Genomic DNA, 24,967 nt, shown 5'->3' with positions numbered 1-24,967 from the left:
TTATAAAATTACCTGGCAAGGAAAAAATACAGCATTCCTGCATTTTTGTGTCTATGTTGACCCCTTTATGGGACAAGGGAGGGATAGAAGGTAGGAACCATCCTTCGTTAGATCTACAGTCTACTTCTGCTCAGAGGATGTCAAGGAAAGCAGATGTTTCTTCTTCAAAGTCAAACAAAAAGATCCCGACTTGGGGATTGTGCTTGAGAATTTCAAAGGAGACTCATCAGCTGCAGGTGTGAAACGGATCCCCAAGGGTGAAGTGGGACAGAAAGAGAGCAAAAGTAGCAAATCAAGGGGACAATGCCTGGCAGGATTGGAGGGTTGGAAATTTTGTGCAGCGGCTGTAATAAGGTACAAAAATATTGACTTACGAGTATAATTGAGTTGAAGGAGTGGAGTGGAAGCTTAATGGTTGAAATGTAGTCTTCGTTGCAGAGACTATGCCACCAATGGTAAGCTCTCCTGGCCTGTGATGGTTCTGTGGGTCCACCTCATCCCTCTTCAGAGTTAGGAGGCATTTGGCTTTGAGCATCCCTGGGGCCACAGAAGGAGCAGAAGCAGCAACATGAGTTGTGTTCCTGATTGAGCCTCCTGCACTGTGTCTGCTTTGAACAATGATCAATAGGAATTGATAGAAGAAATAGGAGTTGACAGAAGAAATCAAAGACCTCTTCCAACAGAGAAGCTTCTGTGGTTTTCTTATCCAGACAGAGGAACCTGAAGCTTCACATCTAAAGCAGGGAAAGTAAATGCAGCCCATGCTGACCCTGAAAGCCCCCCAGGTTCTCCCTTTCTCCAGACCCATTTATGTCCCCAAGACTTTGCAATAACTTTAGTTGACAAAATGTTATTGAGATATTGAGGAGAAAGCAAGTCATTGACTTGTTTGCCTGAAATTTTCTGAAAGTTTACAGAAAAGTCTCTAGAGATTTAGCACCAAGACAACAAATAAATCACTATAATTTAGATAATGGCATGAGGACAAAGGTGTCCTCTCTGAATTTCAAATGAGTCAACTAGCAGGTAAACAAAGGGAGAAGTTATAGATGGGATCCAAACATCAATATGGATTTAGTTGGTTTCGATTTATGGTGGACTTTGGCTGTATACATCAAGTTAGCCAAGAATCTGCCAGGATGGTGGTTGCTCCTCTTTTGAATGGAGACCAATCTGGAAACCAGAAAAACTGTTCCTGCTTTAACCACTTCTTGTTCCTTATTGCTTACCAAACCAGAGCTCAAGTCTGCTGAAAGAGAATTTTTGTGTGGTGTTATGTTCATCCACAGTAATGCGCTTCAGGTCCTATTGTTGAGTTGTTCCCGCTAAATACAAATAAAAATGAGTCTTGCGCTTTATTATGGAAAAGAGCTATTCTTTGTGAAGGTGGAACTAAACCATATAGCATGGATTTAGTATCTAAACATGATAGTAGCCACAATTTTGGAGCGTGAGTGAATCTGGAGGACTCCTGATTCAGTGGCTTAAACAGAAGGATCTATGTTGATCCTCATATTTTACAGTCACACTGACATGAATGTAGAGCAAAGAGAAAGGGGGAATCATGTTTGTTAAAAGTGGTAATCCATTTGCACTTTGACTTGAGAAAAAAAGACTTACTGTATTTACTAACTTTTTATGTTTTAGAAACAATTAAGTGAGCTTTATCAGAACTAAGCCCAGATCAGATAATAGTCAGCTAGTAACAGATTTGACCCAGCTGAAGAAACATAGAAAAGGAAAATCACAGTTCTATCAATTGATGTGGAAAAATACTTTCATAAAATGAATAGTCAGTACGATACATATTGGCTTAATCAAATGTGAATTTTCCAATGACTTGATAAACTAGGTCAAGACTTCCTATGCACCCACAAAATCTGAAGTGAAGGTCAGTGGTTGTTTTTCATCTGTTTTCTCTCTTTGAAGGTGCTGCACGGTGATGTCCACTTTCTCCTTTGATTTTTGGTACTAGCTCAGATCCCTTAGATTGTAAGGTTTACCCCATTCATCTAGAGAAACTCTCGTGACATGTGTGTTCAACAAAGAAGTTTACTCAAGCGTAACGTACGTAATTACAGACGAAGCCAGAACTGGCTTGGCACATCTTATGATACAATTTATAGTCCCCTGTTCCCGCGCTTTGTTTTGTTGCTATGATACAAATCACCCGCAGTAATTCCCCCCTTTGCCGAAATGGCAAATTCAGTTTAGTTCCTTTTGAACAAAAAGCAACTTGATTGCTTTTTCCCTCTGGCCAGGGTCGCGCCTTCGTTGGTTCTTTCAGTCATGCGCAAAGCCAGGGTTTTCCTCATCGCGTGCTGATCACTTTGCCACTCACCGCTGCTCAACCCTTTGTCCGTGGCGCTCTAGGCTAATGGCGCCAATTCAAAACATCCGCTCTGCAGTTTCAGTTAAGCGGTCCCCGCTGGCCCATTAATCAGCTTGAGGTTTTCCCACTTCCCCTTTTCCGCTTTGCTGCGCTCAGGCGGTGGAACGGACTCGGCGCGGCTGGGCAATTCCCTAGCCATGCCGCGCTGGCTGAATCTGACATAGATCAGATTATACAGGCTACAGTCTTTGAGATAACCAATTTCAATGTCAATTGGTATTATATACTGATTATATTTCCATTCTGCCTCTGATGCACTTGATTAATGCATTTGGGTAAATCGCAGGATACTCTGTTAGCTGGTCTAAGTCTGAAGTGATTTGTGCATTAATCGAGTAAATGATCATCATTTTTCTATAGTACTGAATTTATTAACTATTTAGATATTGTTTTCCCAGATGACCTTTCTCAGATCATTCCATTAAAGAGGGATACAAAGAGATTTCTTTGAATATTGATATGTGGAAGTCTTTGAGCCTAACCCTTAAACACTTTTAAAAAATATTTTATTAGAATTTTTCAATATAATAAAAGTATAAAAATTAAAAGAAAAATAAAAAAAAGAAAAGAAGTGAAAAAAAGAAAACATATAATTATGACTTCCACCCTTCTTTCTATTGAGTAATTCCCATCTTAATTTTTCCTCTTCCTCTTTAATCCTTTTTGATCCCCAAATCCATAAATCATCAATTCAGCCTTTTTTTATTCAACAAAAAGTCCATATAAGTCTTCCAGTCTTTCAAAAAGGTCTTTATCGTTTTTCCCCTGACCACTGGTCATCTTTGCCATTTCTGCAAGCTCCATCAATTTTATAATCCAATATTTTTGCTGTGGGTATTCCATTATTGCATGCAATAATCTTGCCGCAGTTACCATATACAATATTAGTTTCCCATGTGTCTTTTTCTAGTTCAGCATCCATAAAACCCAATAGAAAGAATTCTGGTTTCATTGTAATGTTGGTCCACAGTATCTTTTGCATCACTGTCCGAATTTTCACTTTTCTTTTTTTTTTGGCTTTTTCACAAGTCCACCATGCATGATGAAAAGTCCCATCTTCCTTTTAACACTTCCAACTCTGATTTGACATTCCTTAGATTTTTGACAGGTTCACTGGTGTCATATACCAATAATACATCATTTTACAAAAGTTCTCTCTTAATTATGACACAGTGTAAATTTAACACCAGTTTCCCACATTTTCTCCCATCTATCCATATTTATAACCAAAATTTGCAACCCATTTCAACATAAAGTCTTTAACCTGTTCATCCTCTGTTTCAAACTTTAATAACAACTTATATATTTTAACTATTATGTGACCATCATTTGTACATAACTCTACTTCAAATTCCATTTTCTTCTTCTCAGTTCCAATTGTCCTTTTGTGCATATTAAACCTCTTTCATCTGATTATAAGAAAACAATTGAAAAGAATGTCCTGTCACTAGTTGTTTGAGCCTAACCCTTAAACACTTTCAGTATGAAGGTAATTCCCAGGATACTTTATATGATGCATGGAATTCTCATTTAATCTTTTGGAATTACTGATATAAACAGACCAGAGACACTGCAAGATTGATTGATTGATGTATTTATTTATTCAATTCGCATGGCTCTGGGCAGTGAACACAATTATAATAAAGTAAAAACAATTACAATAGTACAAAAATTAAAACACATAGTAGCCAAGAAAATATCATATCTCATAATCACTAATACAACCAACCAACGGGTCCCTGCACACACTCTGGGCTCCAGGCCTGGGCACAGAGCCAGGTCTTTAGGGCCTTATGAAAGGTCAACAGGGTCAGGGCCATCCTGGTCTCTGGAGGGAGAATGTTCTGTAGGGTGCACACTATGGCAGAAAAGACACATCTTCTAGGTCCTGCCAACCAGCATCCCTTAGCCAACAGGACCTGGAGCATGCCCATCCTGTCTGACCAGATCAGACACATAAAAACAACTGGAAATATTGTTTTTGAGAGCCAGTAGAACCACCCCCTCCCTCAAGGAAGAATTAACCACAAGTCCCCTCCCGGGCAGCCTTGACCAGCCAGGAGAGGCATGGATCTAATATAGAGATGGACAAACCAAGAGCTACAAGAACCCTGTCTACTTCCTCAGTCTCAACAGGATCAAACTCTTCCCAGATGACCATGCAAGATCTAGCTCCCATAGCCTCCATTGGCACCACTTCAAAGCCAGTGTCCAACACAGAGCAAATCCGAGTGACTTTATCTGCCAGATGCCTAGCATATTCCTCACAGTGGCCCTGTAGGTGAACCTAAGAATCACTCCCTCCAAGGAGGGTCTGGGTTACCTGTGTCAGAAAACGACAGACACGGGTTCGGTTGTCCAGTAGACAGAAGTTTTTATTGGGCACGTTTGCAAAGGTGGGTCCCTCCCGCAGCAATGGAGGAACCCCGAAGCAAGGTCTGACAGGTTTTTATACCCCCTATCTGTCCTCCCCCTCCTACGAGGGCTTGGCTCACAATCTCACCTTTTTTACCGCCCCAGAGCGCCGCTAATTAACCGCAAAACCGCAGACATTCCACTCAATCAGCGCAATACACATTCCAATCCCCACTTGACCCGACAGCCGCCCCCTGCCGTTTCTCCTCACTCTGGTGCGAACGGGCCTCTTGCCTGCAGTCTTTCCTCCCTCCTGCCATCCCTCTCCACTCTGGTGCGAGTGTGCCTTCTGCCCATCCTCCCTCCTGCCGTCCCCCCCAAGGCTGCCCCATGGTGCACAGCGCTCTCCCCTAGCAAACATGGTTCGTTTGAGGCCCTCACTTCTCCCTGCCTTCTCACAATCCCCCCTTTTTCTTTTCACGCCTCTGTTGGGCCTCAAACCTGGCTAACAGAATTGCTCCCTCGTCCCGGACCCGGGGCTTCACACACTGGGACAATTCCCACAAGCAGGGAGGCATTGCATTAAGCAACATACTAGGACCAGTAAGGCAATGAAGCCAATAGCTAGTACAGAAAGTTGTTTTAACCAAGCAAAGTTAGGTAACCAACTAGTGAGCCACGACCAATTCCATCCCTCTGGATCCTCAGATATGCGAGAGGCTAAGGTCTTCAACTTGGCTAGTTTTGCTTCAATATAATTCTCATTGTTGGTTAGGTTAAAGCAACAAAGACCTTGAAAAGATTCACAGCCTTGTCCTGCCCTTAATAGGAGATAGTCTATAGCTATCCGATTTTGAATGACCGCCCTCCTGATCTCAGTGACTTCTTCAGTGAGGGCTGCAATGAGAGAGGATGTAAGGTTGACACTTTTAGCCAGGAGGCAGGCCACCTTCCTTAGGTCCAGGTAAGCTCTTCCGCTTAGTGCAGGAACCCCTACTAAGGAGAGGGCCAGAGCCATGGCTTCTGTTTCGGACAAGAGTGTCACATCACTCTCACAATCAGATGGCAGCTCCCTTTTTCTTTTTTCTTTTGATGGGTGCGCTTGCATCGGAGGCAGGGCATATAGAGAGGTCAGGCGCCCTATGGCACAAGGGTCCCCTGAACTATAGGCTGGAACATAGGTGTAAGCTTCATGTCCACATAACAAAAAGAAACCTTTAGGTAGGTATAGAGGGGTTGAGGCGTAAGGGATATTATAGACCCCTCCACAAGTGAAAGCAGGACCTTTTGAGGGCAATGGGGGGTCCGGTTCTGGGTATTGTTGAAATATACACATTGAGTTGCATTGGTTATCCCCAAGAGATTTAGAGCCATTTGCCTTTGATTAGTCCAGGGTCTTGGTATGGGAGAAGACCCAAAATGATAGAACATCCCCCCCCCCCGGGGATCATCCCCAGTGATCAAAGCTGTCTGTGCCAATTCTACGCTTTTATGTTGGTCATCTCCTCCCCTGCCTTAGTTCAGTTCCTTTTAAGTTTTACTTTGAGTCCGTCTCCCGGTTGGGCAGTCCACGGTCGGGGGTCGGGAGCTCACTTAACCCGATGGTAGTGGGTCCAACCCCCCTGTCGGGTCCGAACCGCTGATTCAGTTGTCAGGAGAACTTGGTATGGTCCCTCCCAAGATGGTTTCAGCTTCTCATCCTTCCACGTCTTTATCAGGACCCAATCCTCTGGCTTGTGGGGGTGTTGGTCTTTCAGCAAGGGGGGCCGTTGAGCGAGGAGTCCCTGTTTTCTTAGAGACAAGAGAGATTGTGACAGTACCAAGAGATACTTTCTTAGGAAGGCATCCTTTAGCTCGGGGATAGGCTCTCCCATTGGAGCCAGGAAAGGTCTTCCCATCATCAACTCGAACGGGGAGACCCCCACATCCTTGCGAGGGGCTGTCCACATTCGAAGCAGGGCAACCGGAAGTGTCTTTGTCCAAGGTAGCCCTGTTTCCAATCCCAGTTTGGTGAGATGTTGCTTCAACACCCCGTTGGCCCTTTCCACTTTCCCACTAGAGTCAGGATGCCAAGGGGTGTGGAGTTCCCATCGAACCCCCAGGCTCCAGTACCACGGCTTTACAGTGTCTACCAAAGCCTGCACCCCCCGTGAGACCCTTCGTGCAGTTTCTCCACCATCCCCCTCATGTCAGCACGGCTCACTACTGGGGTCCCCTCAATTGTAACCCAATGACCTGCTTCCTCCCTGCAACCTTCCCTTTCCAGCAGCTGTGAGTAAACCCCGTTCCAGCCAAATTTTCCCGAAAGTGTGCACTACTCCCCAGGCGTATCGCGAGTCTGTGTAGACGGTGAGGGACACTCCCTTTCCCAACTCTAGTGCCCGTTTCAAAGCGTGCACTTCACACAGCTGAGCCGACCAGTCCGCTGGTAGTGCCCCCTTCTCTATTGTCTCTCCCTCCGCAGTCACTATCGCGTACCCTGACTTCCTTTGTCCCTGCTCTACTCGGCTAGACCCATCCACAAACCAGACCTCACCCTCCTCCAGCGGGACCTCCTGCAGGTCCTCCCGGGTCTTTGTTTGCAGCTGCAACAGGGTGGAGCACTCGTGCTCCGCCGGCTCCCATTCTTTCCGCTCCCCCGCAAGAAACTCCGCTGGGTTCAAATTCCTGTCTGTTCCTACCACCACATCAGGACTTATCCGGAGAACTGTCTCATATTTCAACATCCTCCCTTCTGTCATCCAAGCAGCCGCCTGCTGACTAAGCACACTTAAGATCTGATGGGGTGAATGGACAATCACGGGGCTCCCAAAAGTGAGTTTTTTCCCTTCTGTCACTAACACAACAGCAGCAGCCACTGCCTGCACACAAGTTGGCCATCCCCTCACCACTGGTTCTAGGGCTTTGCTCAGGAAGGCCACTGGTTGATATTTCCCAGCCCGTCTCTGAGTCAGCACTCCAATGGCAGTTCCCCCATGGGCTGTAACGTATAGGTGAAAGGGGAGGGCCAAGTTCGTAGAGCCAGAGCCGGGGCCGTCACCAGGCTCCTTCGTAATTCTCCCCACTTCTCTGTGTCCCTGTCTGTCCATTCTACCCTGTCAGATGATCCTTTCAACTTCTCATACAGAAACTGAGCCTTGCTCATGTACTCATCTATCCATAGCCGGCAATATCCTACTAGACCCAGAAACCGCCGCACCTCCGTTTTAGTATGAGGGGGCTTCAACTGCATTATCCCCTGTATCCGAGAAGGATCAATCAACTTCTCGCCCTTCCGGAGTACATGTCCTAAATACTTGACCTCCCTTTCCACAAATTGGACCTTCCCTTTTGACACCTTCAATCCTTCCTCAGCCAACCAGTTCAATAAAGCCACTGAGTCTTCTCTCACCTTTACTTCCTTCTCTTCAGACACCAACAAATCATCCACATACTGCAGCACCCGAGAACTCCCAGGGGCCTGGAACCCCTGGAGTTTCTCTTCCAATGCCTGTCCAAACAAGAGGGGGCTCTCGGTGTACCCCTAGGGCAGCACCGTCCATCTCAGTTGTTGCTTCAGCCCGCGCCTCCCATCCCGGGACAGCGGGTATTGGGCTTGCCGCAAACCCGTCACCCCTGGTTTCAAGGGGATGCTAATTGGGGCGATGCGAAACTGACCCGCCCCCCCTCCCCTGCCCATACCTCAGGGTTCACAACCTCCACGTCCGCCTCCCGCAACAAACACATCCTTTCTGCCTGTTCCACATTCCACAACTCTATTCCTAGACTACCCATTAGATCCCTTTCCAGCAGGTTCACTCCTGCCTGTGGGATCAGTAACACATCTGCAGTTACCTCCTTCCCATTCCACTCCAGTCTCACTTCCTCCAGTACGTTTGCCTTGACCGGAGAGCCTCCCACCCCCATCACCGATACCGACGCGCCCCGGGATTTCGCAAACCCTGGGATCAGTTGGCACAGCGATGTTCGAGAGGCTCCGGTGTCCACGAGGAACTGCTGTTCCTTGCCGGTGGGACCCACCGTGATGTTTACCAAGGGTTCCCCGTGGGTCCCGGTTGGGGAACCATGACCCCCCTAGTCGTACAGGGGGAAACTCCTCTCATGTTCTCCAGATGTTCAGCATTATTGGGATCCCAATTTGGGTCTGCCAGAGGGAATTTAGTATTCGCGGCCGGGGCATTTGGGACATTTGCATTCCTTCGCTCCCAAGCCCAGAGCGCAGCTCGCCGAATCTGGCCCCTCTCTTCTGGCGTATAGAGGTGGGCTAAAATGTAATTCAGTTCCCCCAGGAGTATTCCACCGGGCCGAGAAAAAGTTCCAATTGTTCGGCGGCGGTATGGGCGTTCTCTTGCATACGAGGGAGGGTCTTTTTTAATTCCCTCAACTCACTGGGTTTGATGGGAACCGTTACATAACTGGTGACGGCCACCCCCTGTGCATTAGTTCCATTTGGGACCTCCAGGACGGGGAAGGCACTGGCCGACCTTAGAATAAAGGGCAAGTTCTGAATGTCTTGGTTCAGCTGGTCCAGCTCTTTCCGCAGCCCGGGATAGGGTGGGGGCGCCGGAGGGGGAGAGGTAGGAAGAGGAGGAGGAGGAGGAGGTGGCGGCCCCCATTGAGGTCCAGTCAGCTAGATGTCCTCCTCATCCTCCTGTTCTTTTTGGACAAAAATTTTGGCTAACTTGGGTCGAGGCCCCTCCCAATGAACATGGAACCAGACTTCCACATAGGGTTCCTGTGTTAACATTTTATGTTCCACAATGTAGTTTTTTAGTTGGGTCACACAGTAATTACTGGGGATTCCAAGAGTATCCCAATGGTAGGGGAATTCGGGGTCCACTAGTGGATATTTTGGCCATTCTTTAGTGCACAAAGTTATCATGGTCGGTTTTTCCAGACCCCTGGTGAATGGACACAACCAGGGTGTCTCCCATTGTTGCAACAATTGTCCTAATGGAGAATCCGTGGGGATTCCCCCTACTGCGTTTTTCCCACTGGCCCCTGGCCTTACACTCTTACTCTGCGCCTTACCCATCCTTCCTGACTACGTTTCCCACCTTACAGAAGGTCCCGGACTCTTCTGTCCCCTTGCGGCGTCCAACGCCTCGTAACCACGCTAATCTCCCCGAGATTATGGGTAGGTTGTACTCACCAGACCTCCCAGAGGTCCCCTCGTCGGCCGACTTCCTCTTTACTTCTGTCTGACTGGCGATTGGAGTCCCGTCCCGGACCCGACTTCGGGGAAAATGGGAGACACCTCAACGGGGTGTTACGGCCGATTACTCACCGGTTCCCCACAGTCCGGTCCATGTCGAGGACTCCTGGCTGGCTCGCCAATTTTGTCAGAAAATGACAGACACGGGTTCGGTTGTCCAGTAGACAGAAGTTTTTATTGGGCACGTTTGCAAAGGTGGGTCCCTCCCGCAGCAATGGAGGAACCCCGAAGCAAGGTCTGACAGGTTTTTATACCCCCTATCTGTCCTCCCCCTCCTACGAGGGCTTGGCTCACGATCTCACCTTTTTTACCGCCCCGGAGTGCCGCTAATTAACCGCAAAACCGCAGACATTCCACTCAATCAGCGCAATACACATTCCAATCCCCACTTGACCCGACAGCCGCCCCCTGCCGTTTCTCTTCACTCTGGTGCGAACGTGGCCCAACAGAGGCGTGAAAAGAAAAAGGGGGGATTGTGAGAAGGCAGGGAGAAGTGAGGGCCTCAAACGAACCATGTTTGCTAGGGGAGAGTGCTGTGCACCATGGGGCAGCCTTGGGGGGGACGGCAGGAGGGAGGATGGGCAGAAGGCACACTCGCACCAGAGTGGAGAGGGACGGCAGGAGGGAGGAAAGACTGCAGGCAAGAGGCACGTTCGCACCAGAGTGAAGAGAAACGGCAGGGGGCGGCTGTCGGGTCAAGTGGGGATTGGAATGTGTATTGCGCTGATTGAGTGGAATGTCTGCGGTTTTGCGGTTAATTAGCGGCGCTCCGGGGCGGTAGAAAAGGTGAGATTGTGAGCCAAGCCCTCGTAGGAGGGGGAGGACAGATAGGGGGTATAAAAACCTGTCAGACCTTGCTTCGGGGTTCCTCCATTGACCCACCTTTGCAAACGTGCCCAATAAAAACTTCTGTCTACTGGACAACCGAACCCGTGTCTGTCGTTTTCTGACACCTGAAATAGGACTGCTGGGTGGCTCTCTGTGGATTCAATAAGGTGGAGAAATAATTACATTTCACCACCCTTATCACCACAAGGTAGGTTCTAACAACAGCTCTAACCCATGTTCAGTCTGCTTCGCTCCTTCCCATCCACCAGCAGCGCTCTAGGTGTCTCTTCACCCGCTTCGTCTCTCTTCGTTCTTCTGGATCCATGGGTGCGATCTAAAGCTCCAAAGCAATTCCAGGCCATTCTGAGTCCACAGTCCTGAGAGTAAAGCAAAGGAATCAGCCAAAACAGCTGCTAAGCTTTGTGGCCAGTTGAGCCGCTGTTGCAGCACTTGGCCTGGTTCTCTTGCAGGACACGAACCCCCTCTAGAGTGATGTGGACTGCAGGGGCTGTTCTAGAGAAGCTGTTCCCAATTAGTTTTTTAAAACATACATATGCAAAGTTCCCTAGTTTGACATGATTTTGCAGCTCGTTTGCCTTTCCTGTCCTAAATCCCTGTTGCAAATGAAATCTAATCAGCAATACTCATTCAACCAAATGCAATTTGTCTTTCTAAATGGTTTGCTCCTAACCCCAAAGCAGAAAAAGAAATAAACCAGGAGTTCTACAGGAAGCCAAGATTTCTTCAAAATGACAAATGTTTGATATACTGATAAGATGTATAATGTAATTTGAATAAGTCTATATAGACCAGGGCATTTCTACCCATTTTAGGCTTGTATTTGCCTCCTGTATCAAACAATGATCCAATTTGTGCTTCCATGAAAGTGTGCCGGCCTCTGGTTTAACCAAACTCAAAAAGTTCCCCAACACATAATTACCAGTTGCTCTGGGGGAAAGACAAGGGACTTCAGAAGCTGGTAACGAAGGTCAGCAAGGCATGAGGCAAATCCCAGCAGATTTCTTGTTTTCTGCCGTCTCAAAAGTGGGTCAAGAGCACTTCCATTAATAGTGGGGAAAGGCCCTCAGAGGTGATCCAGAGGAACTATGGATCTACCTCTGTGCATTGTTCAGCTTTGTGGAGTCACACAGAATTCAGGTTGTTGCAAAGAGGATGCTCCTTCTTATAATTATCAAAATTATAGTGATGTTTTAGCTTTCAGCCAAATCTCTATGGATTTTTTCCCAAAACTTTCTAATGACTCATAAACAGGTTCAAGAGCAACATGAGGCAATGGCTTGCATTAGAAAGACTGGTCTCACAACTGTTTCCAAGTGCCCAGAGATCCCAGCAGGAATTTTAGAGATGGCAGGTAAAGGACACAGATCTTAAGCTCATCCACTACAGTTGTGAAGCTCGGGCTGAACCCTGTTCTGAATTAGACCATCCACCAAAACTTTAGCATGGTGAAAGAGCCTAGGTTTCTTCTCCCAATTCTTTAGGCTGTTGCAAGACAGGAGATGGACTTGGTTGCTCAAGGAATGCTTCTTTTGTTTCTACTTCTGCTTCTGCTGCAGTCTCATATTGCCAATGGGGTGCTTAACCCCAAGTGCCCCCTGACTCTGGAGCAGGATGAACTCAATGAAGGGAATTATTACAAGCCAGGGGACCATCTCATCGGTGGACTTGTCTCTATATTCCCTGCCCGGTTTCTACTAGGCAGCTTCAGAAGGCCTCCGTCTGCTAACATTTTATGGTAAGTTGTGTTGTGTGAATGAAACTGGGAAGAAGAGAAGAATTGATGCCAGGTCAAGTTTATTCCATGGTTAGGTTGCAAGCCTAGATGACATATGCAAATATTCATACCACCACATGGATTAGCTGGTTTTTATATCAAGGGGGAATTTGTGGAATAAAAGTATTCATTTGTTTAGCTCAGGTTTCTCCAATAGGCAGGAGCCCTTCCTAACATCCTCTAATTACTAGGGGGTTTTTTTCCTTGGTCAGATCCATCATGCTGTTCCCTTTCAGGAAATGTTATGGAGAGTGCAGGCAAGAAGAAAAATATACTAAGCCAAAGAAAGTCAAGTCAGGAAATAAGAGGGAAAAAGGAAAGGAAATATAAATGAATCTAGTTTATCCCAACTCTCTGGAGGAGGTTCTAATGCTCGGAAAGGTGGAAGGAAAGAGGAGAAGAGATGGCCAGCAGCAAGGTGAATAGACTCAGTTACAGTAGCGATGAGTGCACTGTTGAAAGACCTGAAGGACCAGGTTAGGGACAGATCATCATGGAGAAAATGTATCTATGTGGTCACTAAGAGTTGACAACGTATTGTTGGCATCTAATCATAATCATCATCAGTTTATCCCAACATCATTCACTATACTTCTCCATACCTTTCTATTCTTAGGTATCATCCTTGCTTCCTCCTCATTCCTAGGTGGCCTCATACATTGCCTTTGGTTCTTCAAACTGCTCACCTCTGTCCTTCTGACATTCTCATCAACTCCATCCATCCATGACTTTCTTGATCTTCCCCTTCTTCTTGACTTTTCTTGAATAATTTGGGTAACCTGCTGTCCTTTTAGTCTCTGAGAAAAGACTCCAGGGAATGCTGGTGCTGGTAAAGTTCCTTTGGAGGTAGAGGTTTGGAGTAGAGGTTTGGAGCCATTCCTCTACTCAGTAAAGACATGGATTAAAAGTCTCCAAAACTTTCTTACAGAGCCTTGATCAGAAACACAAAGACACCTTAAGTAACATTCCCAGGTGAAAGAATCCACCTACAAGCAAATTTAAACGGTCAAGTCGCAAGGCATTCCAAACGGTGCCATTGTGTTGGCTGATCCACATCCAGGCATTTGCACATTTCCAAGCAAGTGGAAAATTCTCCCAAAGTTTACCTGTGCAAGTCCATATCGTAATAGTGGTATTTCCCTAGCAACTTACAACTGGGCTTGTTCCGTTATCTCTAGTAGCTATTTCACACTGCAGTGTGCAGGTTTCACTGCACCCAAACTGCACCCTTGCGCCCACATACGCAGAGCGACCATTTGCTTATCTATTCTGTGCTGTATTGACCACCTTTACTTCCTGATCATGAAAACTGTTTGGCTAAGGCTGCATCTCTTTATTAAGACTCAATTCCTCACAAATACCCCAAACTCTTCTGGGTTCATCCATCTCTCTCACATCTGCTGCCAAGAAGGGAACAGCCAGGTCTTTAAAGCCTTATGAATGGCTAACAGCACAGCATGTTCCAACAATGGTTTAGAACAAGTCCTTCTAGACTTCCTCAAGACTGGAGCATCCCTCTCTGTGATTTGTAAAAGCCACAGCCCATTTTTTTCCAGGTCTCTGGGTAACTGTGAAAAGTGAGGCAGCTTCTTTAAAAGGCATTGTATCACTAATGAGTGGAGCTTTAGAGGTGCATATGTGTAGCTCAGGGTTGAACTGTGGAGTCCTTGGGGTTCTCTGAGCTTGGTTCTTTTGTTGCAAGAAAAGAACCAAGCTCAGAGAACCCCAAGGACTCCAGAGTGGATCTTTCACAGCAATGGCCATTGCATTTCTCCCCAGGCACCCATAGAAGTCTGGATAAAGGTTGGGCTGCTTTAATGACTAGTGGGAAGGTGCAGTGCTCCTGCACAGTCCAAATCAATTCTTCCAACTCATTTCTGAAACATGCCCAGCCTTATTTAACTAACAAGCCATTTCCATGAATGGTAATGTGGTGCACATGTATTTGCAGGAAAGGATCCCCGTATTACTGGAAAATTCTGTCCTTCCTTTTTGCCATCCAGGAGATCAACCAGGATCCCAAACTCTTATCCAACATCACCCTGAGCTACAACCTCCACAACAACTATTTTAATACCAGAATGACTTCAGATGCATTGGTGGACCTGTTCTCTATTGGGGAGGCTAGCATTCCAAACTATAGCTGTGGAAGGCAGAAAGACCTCTGGGTTCTCCTGGAAGCAGCTGACTCTGACATCTCCATACAAATTTCAACAATGGCAGCCATCTACAAAATCCCACAGGTAAGTTTATGAAAGTGTAGACCCCTGCAACTGGCTACTTTGCAGACTCATTTTAGCCTGGGTTTTCCTTCAAAGATTTTCAAGAACGTTCCTCCAGAGAAATGGCAGATATCTTCATACTGTAGTAGATGAATCAGCTTGTAGCTTAGGGTTAAGCATTCATATCCACTTACACCCATTAGGTTCAATGGGCCTTCCCTAGATGTCCAAACCAGAGAGGCAGATTCTATTTTGGCAATCCTGATATAATGGCTTTCACTTAAGAGGCTATTAAATATTATTTATAAAATATATTAAAAGAGGCTTGCCATCCTTTACCTTTATTTTGTATGTTTTATATATTTAATTGTAATTTCTTTGTTTGATATTTGTAAGCTGTCCAGAATTGTTGAGAGTCAGGTGGGATACAAGTTTAACAAATGGTGGTGGTGGTGATGATGATGATGATGATGATGATGATGATGATGATGACGATGATGACGATGATGATCAGCAATGTCTGAACAGAGTCCCAGCAGTGGGTCTTCTTGCAAAAAATGAGAATCCCATCCATGATAAGGACCAATCGGGTTTCTCTATTCGGTGTATAGCTAATATTTTGGCTTTGATCAGACCTGAAAGAAAACATTAACATCTTTATTCCCTTTTCAGATCAGTTATACTTTTGTTTCCCAGGTTCTGAGTGATAAAACTCATTTCCCTTTTTTCTATCGGATGCTCCCCACAGAAGGAACACAGTACCCAGGAATTGTCAAATTGCTTTTGCACTTTGAGTGGACCTTTGTTGGTCTCTTTGCTTCAGACACTGACAATGGAGAACAGTTCCTGAGGACGTTGACTCCTCTACTCTTGAAGAATGGGATTTGTGTCATTTTATCAAAAACCATCTCAGTGGCTCACAACAATGAGAAGGTCTTTTCTGCTTTTTTCTACACATGGGGGCAAGTCAATGTCTTTGTTTACTGCGCAGAAGGTAGTGCCTTCCTAGAAGGAATAGCTGTTATACAAGAAGTAATTAAGAGCTTGATAAAACCCATTGTGGGGAAAATCTGGATCACCACAGCTCTGTGGGATTTCACGATGCAACTAATCAATCATAAATTGTCTTTTCAAAACATCCATAGTCTTTTCTCCTTCTTCATCCATACCAAAAAAAAGAAAAAAATCAGCAATTTTAAAACTTTCTATGATTTCATGCAGGAGTTTAAACACAAAGCTTTCCACTGTTTTCCTACAAGGCATGACTTGGCTGTGAAAAGCTGGAGAAGATGCCAAGAGAAACAGGAAGTAAAGATTCTGCCCCAAGACAAGGTGGAAATGATTTTATCTCTAGATAAATACTTCATTTACAACTCTGTCTGGGCTGTGGCACGGGCCTTAAATGCTGCTTATTCATCTAGATCCAAGAGGAAAATAAAGATGAGTGGAGAAAGGTTGAAAGCTCTAAGTCTACAACCTTGGCAGGTATCTTAATGTCCACCATAGAGATTGTTCTTGTGCATGATAATCAAATATATAAATTTGTAAACCACCCAGAGTCACTTTTTAATGGGATGGGGGATGACAAATTTGAGAGAGAGAGAGAGAGAGAGAGAGAGAGAGAGAGAGAGGGAGGGATAGCATGTCTGTTGGGTGCAGCCCTGGTAACTGGCTGTTACTTTTTTTGATTTTATCCTCTTGCACTTTTTTATAGTGTTGTGGAAAAACAGTAATCTACTAAAACATCAGCCAAAACAATAGAGATCTGAAACAAAGTTTATTTATTAAAAAAAACCCTACAACAATGATCCCCGGACTTGCAGCCAAGGAGACCTGCCAAGAGCCCCAATTGTAGTTTGGCAAAGGGAAACTTTCTAACTCCTATTATATAGGAGATAGAAAGAGTGCATCGGCAATCATGAATCATTAATTATATTACATAGACAAGAAAGGCCCCCAACCCTAAATTTGCAAAAAGCCTAGCCTTGGATGATTGTGCTATGAACCTTATCCACATTTCCTAACCCTAAGGACAAGTATTTCTTCCTATTTTATGATATAGTGACCCTTTTTCACATCTCTCCTCAAAATGCAAGTCTGCCTCTTATTATTTACTTTGTGTGTCTTCCTTAGGATCATTTCCAAAGTAAATTACAGTATCAGAGGGTGTTCTGAGTTCCAACAATGTTCTACCTACACTGGAAACATGATTTAAGCAGAAAGACTAACATCTTAACTAAGAAAATGTTTTTTTAATTAATAACTTTTAAACTCTACAATGGATTTTGTTGCATGGACTTATTATTAATGGGGGGTAAGGCTTTTATGGTTTGAAGTTTTTGACAAAATTCAAAGCAGTGTATAAATGTTGATAAAATCAATGAAGAGAAAGAAAGAAAGAGAAACAGGACATAAGTAAGTTTTGGGTTAGTCACCTTTCTTTTTTAAAATGAACTTGTACAATTTGATGTCTGTGACATCAGCCAAGGACATGTATTCATGATTACATAAAAGAATGTTGACAACTTTATCAAATATGTGCCATATTTAATAATGAGCCTTAATGGGGATGAGGAGATCTTCGAAAGATGCTAGATAGTCTTGGGCGATGGTGGATTCTCCTTTACTGGAAGTTTTTCAACAGAGCCTGGATGGCCATCTGCCAGGGATGTTGCATTATTGCACTGGACAAAGTGATGGGCTATGTGATCTTCTTTCAAACCTTTCCATTGTAGGATTCTACATAGTGGATTCCTACACTGGGCAGGTGGCTGGTTTAGATAATCTCCCAGGTTGCTTCCATTCTAGAATTCTATATTTCCAGGGAGGCCTCTACAGTGGAGTAGATCTAATGATGAGAGAACTCATCCATGAAAGCTTAAGGGAGAATAAAATATTTGCCTATAAAGTGCCACTAGATTTGTGGGGTTTTGTGTTAGAAGACTGATCTAGCTCTCTCTGGACACAGACATTTCAATCTGGAAAGAAGATTGAACTGTAGGTAATTCAAGTATCAAACAGGAATTCATTCATTCATTCAACTTGTATAGCCATCAAACTCAAGACTCTGGGCAGCTTACACGCAAATTTAAATACAATCACAAGAGAAAAAATGACACATATCACCTGAGATAAGGAACTAGGCTTCTTGTTTTTTACATGCTACACTTTTTGTTTTCTGTTCTAGCTTCACCCATTCCTCCAAAACTCTCAGCTGCACAATAGTTCCATGGATGGAGTATATTTGGATGAAAATGGAAACCTGGCAGCTGATTTTGACATCATGAACTGGATGCTTTTTCCAAATAGGTCTGTCTCCAGAGTGATATTTGGGAGTCTAGAAAGACAGAGATCCTTGGGTTTCAATTTTACCATCAACCAGGATGCTCTGGTGCACCTGAAATTACTCAACAAGGTACAGAAACTGAGGTCTTTAATTTCATTGTCTCTCAAGTTCTTAATAACAGCAGTGAAGACTGGAGATGTCTTCACAATCTCAGGAGAGAACCTTCTTTCATTTCTGTTATTCGGTTGCATCCAAAGTAGACCCTTCAGATAAAGCTATATCACTATACACTGCGTGCACAATTAGGCAAGTTGTATTTCTGAGGATGAATTTTATTATTGAACAACTACAGTGCTCTCAGTCAATCCAAAATGTTAATAAACCCCAAACCTGAATATTTAAGAAAGTAAAAGTGAGGTTTTGGCTTTCTTAGGAGTATATCTATGTATGCACAATTATTGGGCAACTATTAATGTGCAGAATTATTATGCAACTAAATGAAAAACGAAAATTCCCCCATCTCACTCGTTTATTTTCACCTGTTAAAGTGAGAATAATAAACAAACAACTCAAAATTTGTAAATAAACATTTCTGACATTTCGAACAAAAAATCAGTGACCAGTATAGCCATCCTTCTTTGCAATAACAGTCATAAGCCTTCCATTCATGGAGTCTGTCAGTTTCTTGATCTGTTGACAATCAACTTTTTGTGCAGCAGCAACCACAGCCTCCCGGACACTCTTCAGAGAGGTGTACTGTTTTCCTTCACCGTAAATCTCCCGTTTGAGAAGGGCCCACAAGTTCTCAGTAGGGTTTAGGTTGGGTGAGGAAGGGGGCCATGTCATTATTCTTTCATCTTTGAGGCCTTCACTGGCTAGTCATGCAGTGGAGTACTTCGATGCATGCAGTGGAGCATTGTCCTGCATAAACATCATGGTCTTCTTGAAAGATGCAGACTTTTTCCTGTACCACTGCCTGAAGAAAGTATCTTCTAAAAACTGGCAGTAGGTTTGGGAGTTGATTCTGAGTCCATCTTCAGCCCAAAAAGGTCCAACTAGCTCATTTGTAATAATACCAGCCCATACCAGTACCCCACCTCCACCTTGCTGGCGTCTGAGTCGAAGTGGAGCTCTGTGCCTGTTACTGATCCAGCCACGGGCCCATCCATCTGGTCCGTCAAGAGTCACTCTCATCTCATCAGTCCATAAAACCTTTGAAAAATCGATCTTCAGATATTTCTTGGCCCAGTCTTGCCGTTTCAACTTACGTGTCTTGTTCAGTGGTGGTCAAGTTTCAGCCTTCCTTCCCTTGGCCATGTCTCTGAGCACTGAACACCTTGTACTTTTGGGCACTCCAGGTAGGTTGCAGTTCTGGAATATGACAGCACTGGAGGATAATGGGTTCCTGGTAGCTTCACGTTTGATTCTTCTCAAATCTTTGGCAGTTAATTTGTGTCTTTTTTTCTCAACACGTTTCTTGCAACCCTGTTGACTATTTGCAACAAAATGTTTGATGGTTCTGTGGTCACGCCCCAATATCTTAGCAATTTCAAGAGTGCTGCATCCCTCTGAAAGACTTTTTACAATTTTTGACTTTTCAGAGTCAGTTAAATCTCTTTTTTGGCCCATTTTGCCTGAGGAAAAGAAGCTGCCTACTAATTATGCACACCTTGATGTAGGATGTTGACCTCCTTAGGCCACACCCTCCCTCATTACACAAACACACATCACCTGATATGCTTATATCCCATAAGCATTCAGGTTTCTACAGCTTGGAGGAGGAAAATATGCATAAAAATGATGTTATGGTCAAAATACTCACTTGCCTAATAATTGTGCACGCAGTGTATATTGAAATATTACAAAGCAACATCAGAAATCACATTGCAAACATTTGTCTTGAGATACTTAATATCTAAAGAATGGAATGGAAATATTAGAAAAGTAGAAGAGAATTGCCAGGAATGGGTAAATGGAAAAGAAGACAAGATTTTAGGATAAGTTTTAACTTAAGACCCATTAAACCCAGAGACAGAAATCCCCTTCCAACTTAAATAAAGTAGTCCTAACACATTTTCCTTGACATTCCTTGTTTCTATGATTAGCCCCTGCCTTCTTCCAGCTGTGTGGAAAGTTGTCTAACTGGATTCCACAAGATGGCTCAAAGAGGGAAGCCCATGTGCTGTTACAACTGTGTTCCTTGCGCAGAAGGGACCATCTCTGCTCAGGAAGGTGAGTGACTCTGAAGGGAATGACAGTCCTTGAGAAAATGAATTCACCTAACATTTCCTCATACAACAGCTCTCACTGCATTGTTTCCTCTTTCTGTCGTTTGTTACTTTCATAGATCTAGATGGCACCCCCTTCTCTAGAGGGAGAAGGAATTTGCCCTCCTTTTCAAAAGCCATTACCTTCCAATTCTTTTCAAAGCTGTTGGCACCCATCAGGAGAATGGGGGGAGAAGTGACATCATGCAGAACATGACCTCATGAAGCAACTGATGCAAACTATATCGCTGGCATCATTTGTGTGATGACATCATGACCCATGTGGCTTCTCCGAAGCATAAATATCCAAGACTTACTAAAACTATTTCTTGTCCTGAGTCAATTAAATGCTAAATATGATGGATCATATTTGAAATATTGGCCCTTTTAGATGCATTGGAGTAAATTTATAGTAATAACCCTTCCTATATTAACAGTTCAAGTTCATTTTGCTTATAGTCAGACTTCTGTCCTTGCAATCTAGACTGGGTACAGTTAATCCAAGGAACGAGAAACTGATTAAGAGAATTTATTACAAGAAAACTTAAAGTTACAGCACTAGAATTCCAGCAAGTGCCATACTGGCAAATGAAACACCAATATATAAGCAGTTTGGGGGGGGGGGGCAAATCTCTTCTATACAAAGGAGAGGGCTGGAAGCTTGCCTCTTTTGTGAAGATTGAAAAACTTGCATCTGTTCACTGCTGGTCCTCTTATCTGCCTGAGATGTGACTCACATTGATGTCCCATATTTTTTATTAGAATATAGACAATGAAAGTCAGAAACTTTATGAGTCAAATTTCTCCTGATTTCTTTTCTTAAGTGGTTTGAAAGGCCCCACGGCAATGGCAAGAATTCTTGTTAAGAGAGATTTGCTTCTTGCTGGTTCATTTTCATTTTCAACTGCTGGTACAGAGTTCTGACACTTCCACATGCAGAGGGTAACATGCATTGGATCCAACTATAATTCCTTAAATAAAACACATCTTTTTTCTGGGATTGTGCTACTATTGTGAAGGACAGACACTGATCCCAGGAATACTCACAGCTACCTTAAGGAGGTTCCAACAGATACTATAGGATCATCCCCTTGTGCACTCTGAAGCACCTTTTTGCCTTCCATCCAAAGTCCTGAAGAGCTGTACCAAAATTTCCAAGCTGATTCATCAAGTTCAGTTCCCCAATCCTCTTCCCAACTTGAACGTGGGCATCCACAGAAGATGGGCAAGAGAGTGCCAGTGATGAAACGTTTCACTGTTAGGTCTTCATAACTCACCAAAGGAGAGTGGAGAGAATGTGTACCATCAAAAGTAGCGCTGGGAAGCACTTTGGATTCAAAGGGGGGAAAAGAGTGAGAATGGATTCTCACATTGATAATGAGGCTACTAAACATGGGTAAACTTTGTCCAGCTGCAGGCTGACCCATATTCTCAGAAGCAGCAGACATCCTTCCATCTCCACTGAAAGTGTGGGCAAAAAAAAGCTAGAAGCTTTGACTCACCTATATATAGAAGGTTCACATTTGAAAGCAAAAGAAACATGTGTCGTGACATCATAACACAAACTATGTGATTTATATACTTGCATACAACTTTGACACACATGTACTGTACAAAGGTTGGGGGTTGCATCTTATCATCCCAATATATTTTTCAAGATAATCATGTTCTTATGGCTTGTACCAGCCAGCTATCTTCCCATTCTGGTTTTCAAATTCTGAAGAATTTGTTCTATATATTATAAGAGTATTCTGCAATATTGAACACATTCTTTTGATTTTAAAAAACACTTAAGCCAAAGCTGGATGACCTTCCAATGCTATGATTCTATGATGACCATTGATCAGGAACACTGGAGTTGGCAAATGGTTGACCTCAATTATCTTATGTTCAGAATAAAATCAGCAAAAGCCCACTGGCCAAAGCATTTTGGAAGCAAAGTGCAGCTTTCAAAGGTGTTAACACAAATATTTTTCCCCTGCTAAATAAACTTCAATTCAGATGAGCTAGTAAAAGAACATGGAAAATATGCTTTATTTTGAATGCCATGATTCCATGGGCTGAAGTCCTGCAATGTCAAAAGGACTTGGCTACTTCAAATTAACTTTACATAGAGATTATTTTTTATGAATAAAACTGGAATTTCCTGAAAAGCCAGTTTGTCCTTTGCTAATGAGCATCTCCTTGTCCTCCATCTCTACTGCATATTTTGCACACTCACACAGACATACACACAGACTCTGTCACAAATGGCCTTTTGGTCTCCTGGTTTCCAGCTCCCACCTAAGGAACATACTGGATAGAATGAAAAGTAATAGGCAGTGGCAGACAAGTAATTCTTGGTTGGTTGGGGTTTTTTTCCCCAGATGCAGAAAAGTGCACCAGGTGTCCAGATGATCAGCATCCAAATGAGGACCAAGACCAATGTGTTCCTAAAACTATAACTTATTTGTCTTATGAAGAACATTTGGGGATAATCCTGGTTTCCTTTGCGGTGTTCATGTCCTTAGTCACAGGCTTTGTACTGGGAATCTTCATTAAATTCCTAGAAACTCCAGTAGTTAAGGCCAACAATCGAGACCTCTCCTTCATCCTCCTGGTCTCTCTCCTGCTTTCCTTCTTCTCCTCCTTCCTGTTCATCGGCCGACCAATTCAAGCAACATGCTTCTTCCAACAAATGGTCTTCATCATCATCTTCTCAGCTGCCATTTCTTCAATCTTAGCCAAAACTATCACAGTGGTGTTGGCCTTTTTGGCTACAAAGCCAGGAAATAAGATGAAGAAATGGCTGAGGAAGAGCTTGGCCAACTCCATTGTCCTATCTTGCTCAAGTGTCCAAGTTGTTATTGGTAGCATCTGGCTGTGGACCTGTCCCCCATTCCCTGACTACGACATGCACTCTCAGCCTAAACAGATTGTCTTGAAATGCAATGAAGGCTCTGTCGATATGTTTTATGGTGCCCTTGGCTACATGGGTTTCCTGGCCATCATCTGCTTCATGGTGGCTTTCCTGGCCAGGAACCTGCCTGGGGCTTTCAATGAAGCCAAGCTGATCACCTTCAGCATGCTGGTCTTCTGCAGTGTCTGGGTGTCCTTTGTGCCTGCCTATCTGAGCACCAAGGGGAAATACATGGTGGCCATGCAGGTCTTCTCCATCTTGGCCTCCAGTGCTGCCCTGCTAGTCTGTATCTTCATCCCTAAGTGTTACATTATTATACTAAGACCAGAGCTGAATGCAAAAGAATATCTTAAGATAAAATAAATTAGGAAAATGATTGTTATGTAGCTGCTTGTCAAAAGTTTTGTTTAAAAAGTCCAAGTTTATGTTCCTAAAAAGTTTTTTTATAAGTCATAGTCATGACAGAAATTAGCTACCAATTTTTAATAAATACGATTCCCCCTTTCTCTTTACTCTTGAGTCTATAGAATTAATTGCAGGTAATATAACTCTGAGTGTATAAGCCCTTAAAATATTGTTTCAAAAGTTTTCCAGTTTCACTCATGCTCCAGAATTGTGGCTATAGGCATCATCTTATTTATTTATTTATTTATTTATTTATTTATTTATTTATTTAATTGGATTTCTCCGCCGCCCATCTCACTCACAATAGGGGACTCTGGGTGACTTCAACTAATCTTCAATTAGTTCCACATTTATATATGCTTTAGTGGTTGGTTCCAACTTTCCTATTTGAATTTGGAGGTCCACCTGGATTGACATGAATGGCATGAAATGTTGAATGGCAGATTCCTTGCCTGATTTGATTTTGAGATCCAATTTTGTATTTCCCAGTTTAACTCCACATTGGTTTTCTCCAGGCATATGGGAAGTTCCATTGGTCAAATTTAACTTTTTGGGGGGCGGGGGGGGTGCCTTCAATTCAGTGCTGACTCTTGGTGACTGTCTGGACTAATCCTTGCCATTTTCCTGGCAAGATTTTCAGAAGTGGTTTGCCATTGCCTCCTTCCTAGGGCTGAGAGAGAGTGACTGGCCTAAGATCACTCAGCTGGCTTTGTGCCTAAGGTGGGACTAGAACTAACAGTCTCCCAGTTTCTAGCCTGATGCCTTAACTACTACCCAAAACTGGCTCTCTCAAGTCTAATTTAGGAGCTAAAAAAGTGTATTTCAACATGTGGATGAGAAAGTCTCCCAGCACCGAGAGACCTAAAGGGCCAAACTGAAGATAGATCATTCTGAGAGAATCTATCCATGTAACCACTAAGAGTCAACACTGATGGTGGCAAATCAATCCATCAGTTAAACAGCAAAGGATATCCTTCCATAGTCATTATGATTATCAGCAGGAATAGCTCCAAAGAATACATCTATCTACACACACATATATACACACCTTCCACAGGTAGATGCTATTCTGATCTAGTATGAACACCCTTGTTGCAGCTGTCAATTGCTCCTTAATGGAGCAGTGCCTTTTCTTCAACTCACACCATGGCTGTGTGGTCTCAGAAAGTGAGGACTAGAATCCAGGAGTCATGCCAGGGATGCAATGCTTTGCAATCTTTGGCCCAAGAGTTGGGCATGAAGGACAGTTGTGAGGTTTTTTTGAAACCACACCCCATCAGTTTGACCCAGACTCAAGAGAGAC

At 43.8% G+C, this 24,967-nt stretch overlaps 1 protein-coding gene across 1 annotated transcript; it reads left to right on the top strand.

Moving 5' to 3' along the window:
- Positions 1-443: 443 nt before the first annotated feature.
- LOC112542755 (vomeronasal type-2 receptor 26-like) lies at positions 444-23,622 on the top strand. Its single transcript, XM_088128854.1, has 8 exons — positions 444-455; positions 12,368-12,546; positions 14,537-14,828; positions 15,480-15,801; positions 16,162-16,292; positions 17,995-18,222; positions 20,199-20,325; positions 22,727-23,622. Exons 1-8 carry the CDS (start codon positions 444-446, stop codon positions 23,620-23,622), a joined length of 2,187 nt encoding a protein of 728 aa, XP_087984980.1.
- The last annotated feature ends 1,345 nt before the right edge of the window (positions 23,623-24,967 follow it).

The sequence above is a fragment of the Python bivittatus genome, unplaced genomic scaffold (genome assembly GCF_059951505.1).
Source record: "Python bivittatus isolate LINGU-HERP-01145 unplaced genomic scaffold, Pbiv_v1 ctg000820_np1212, whole genome shotgun sequence".
Taxonomy (NCBI): Eukaryota; Metazoa; Chordata; class Lepidosauria; order Squamata; family Pythonidae; genus Python; species Python bivittatus.
The sequence above is the reverse complement of the archived record's forward strand: the minus strand, read 5'-3'. Positions and strand labels throughout refer to the sequence as shown.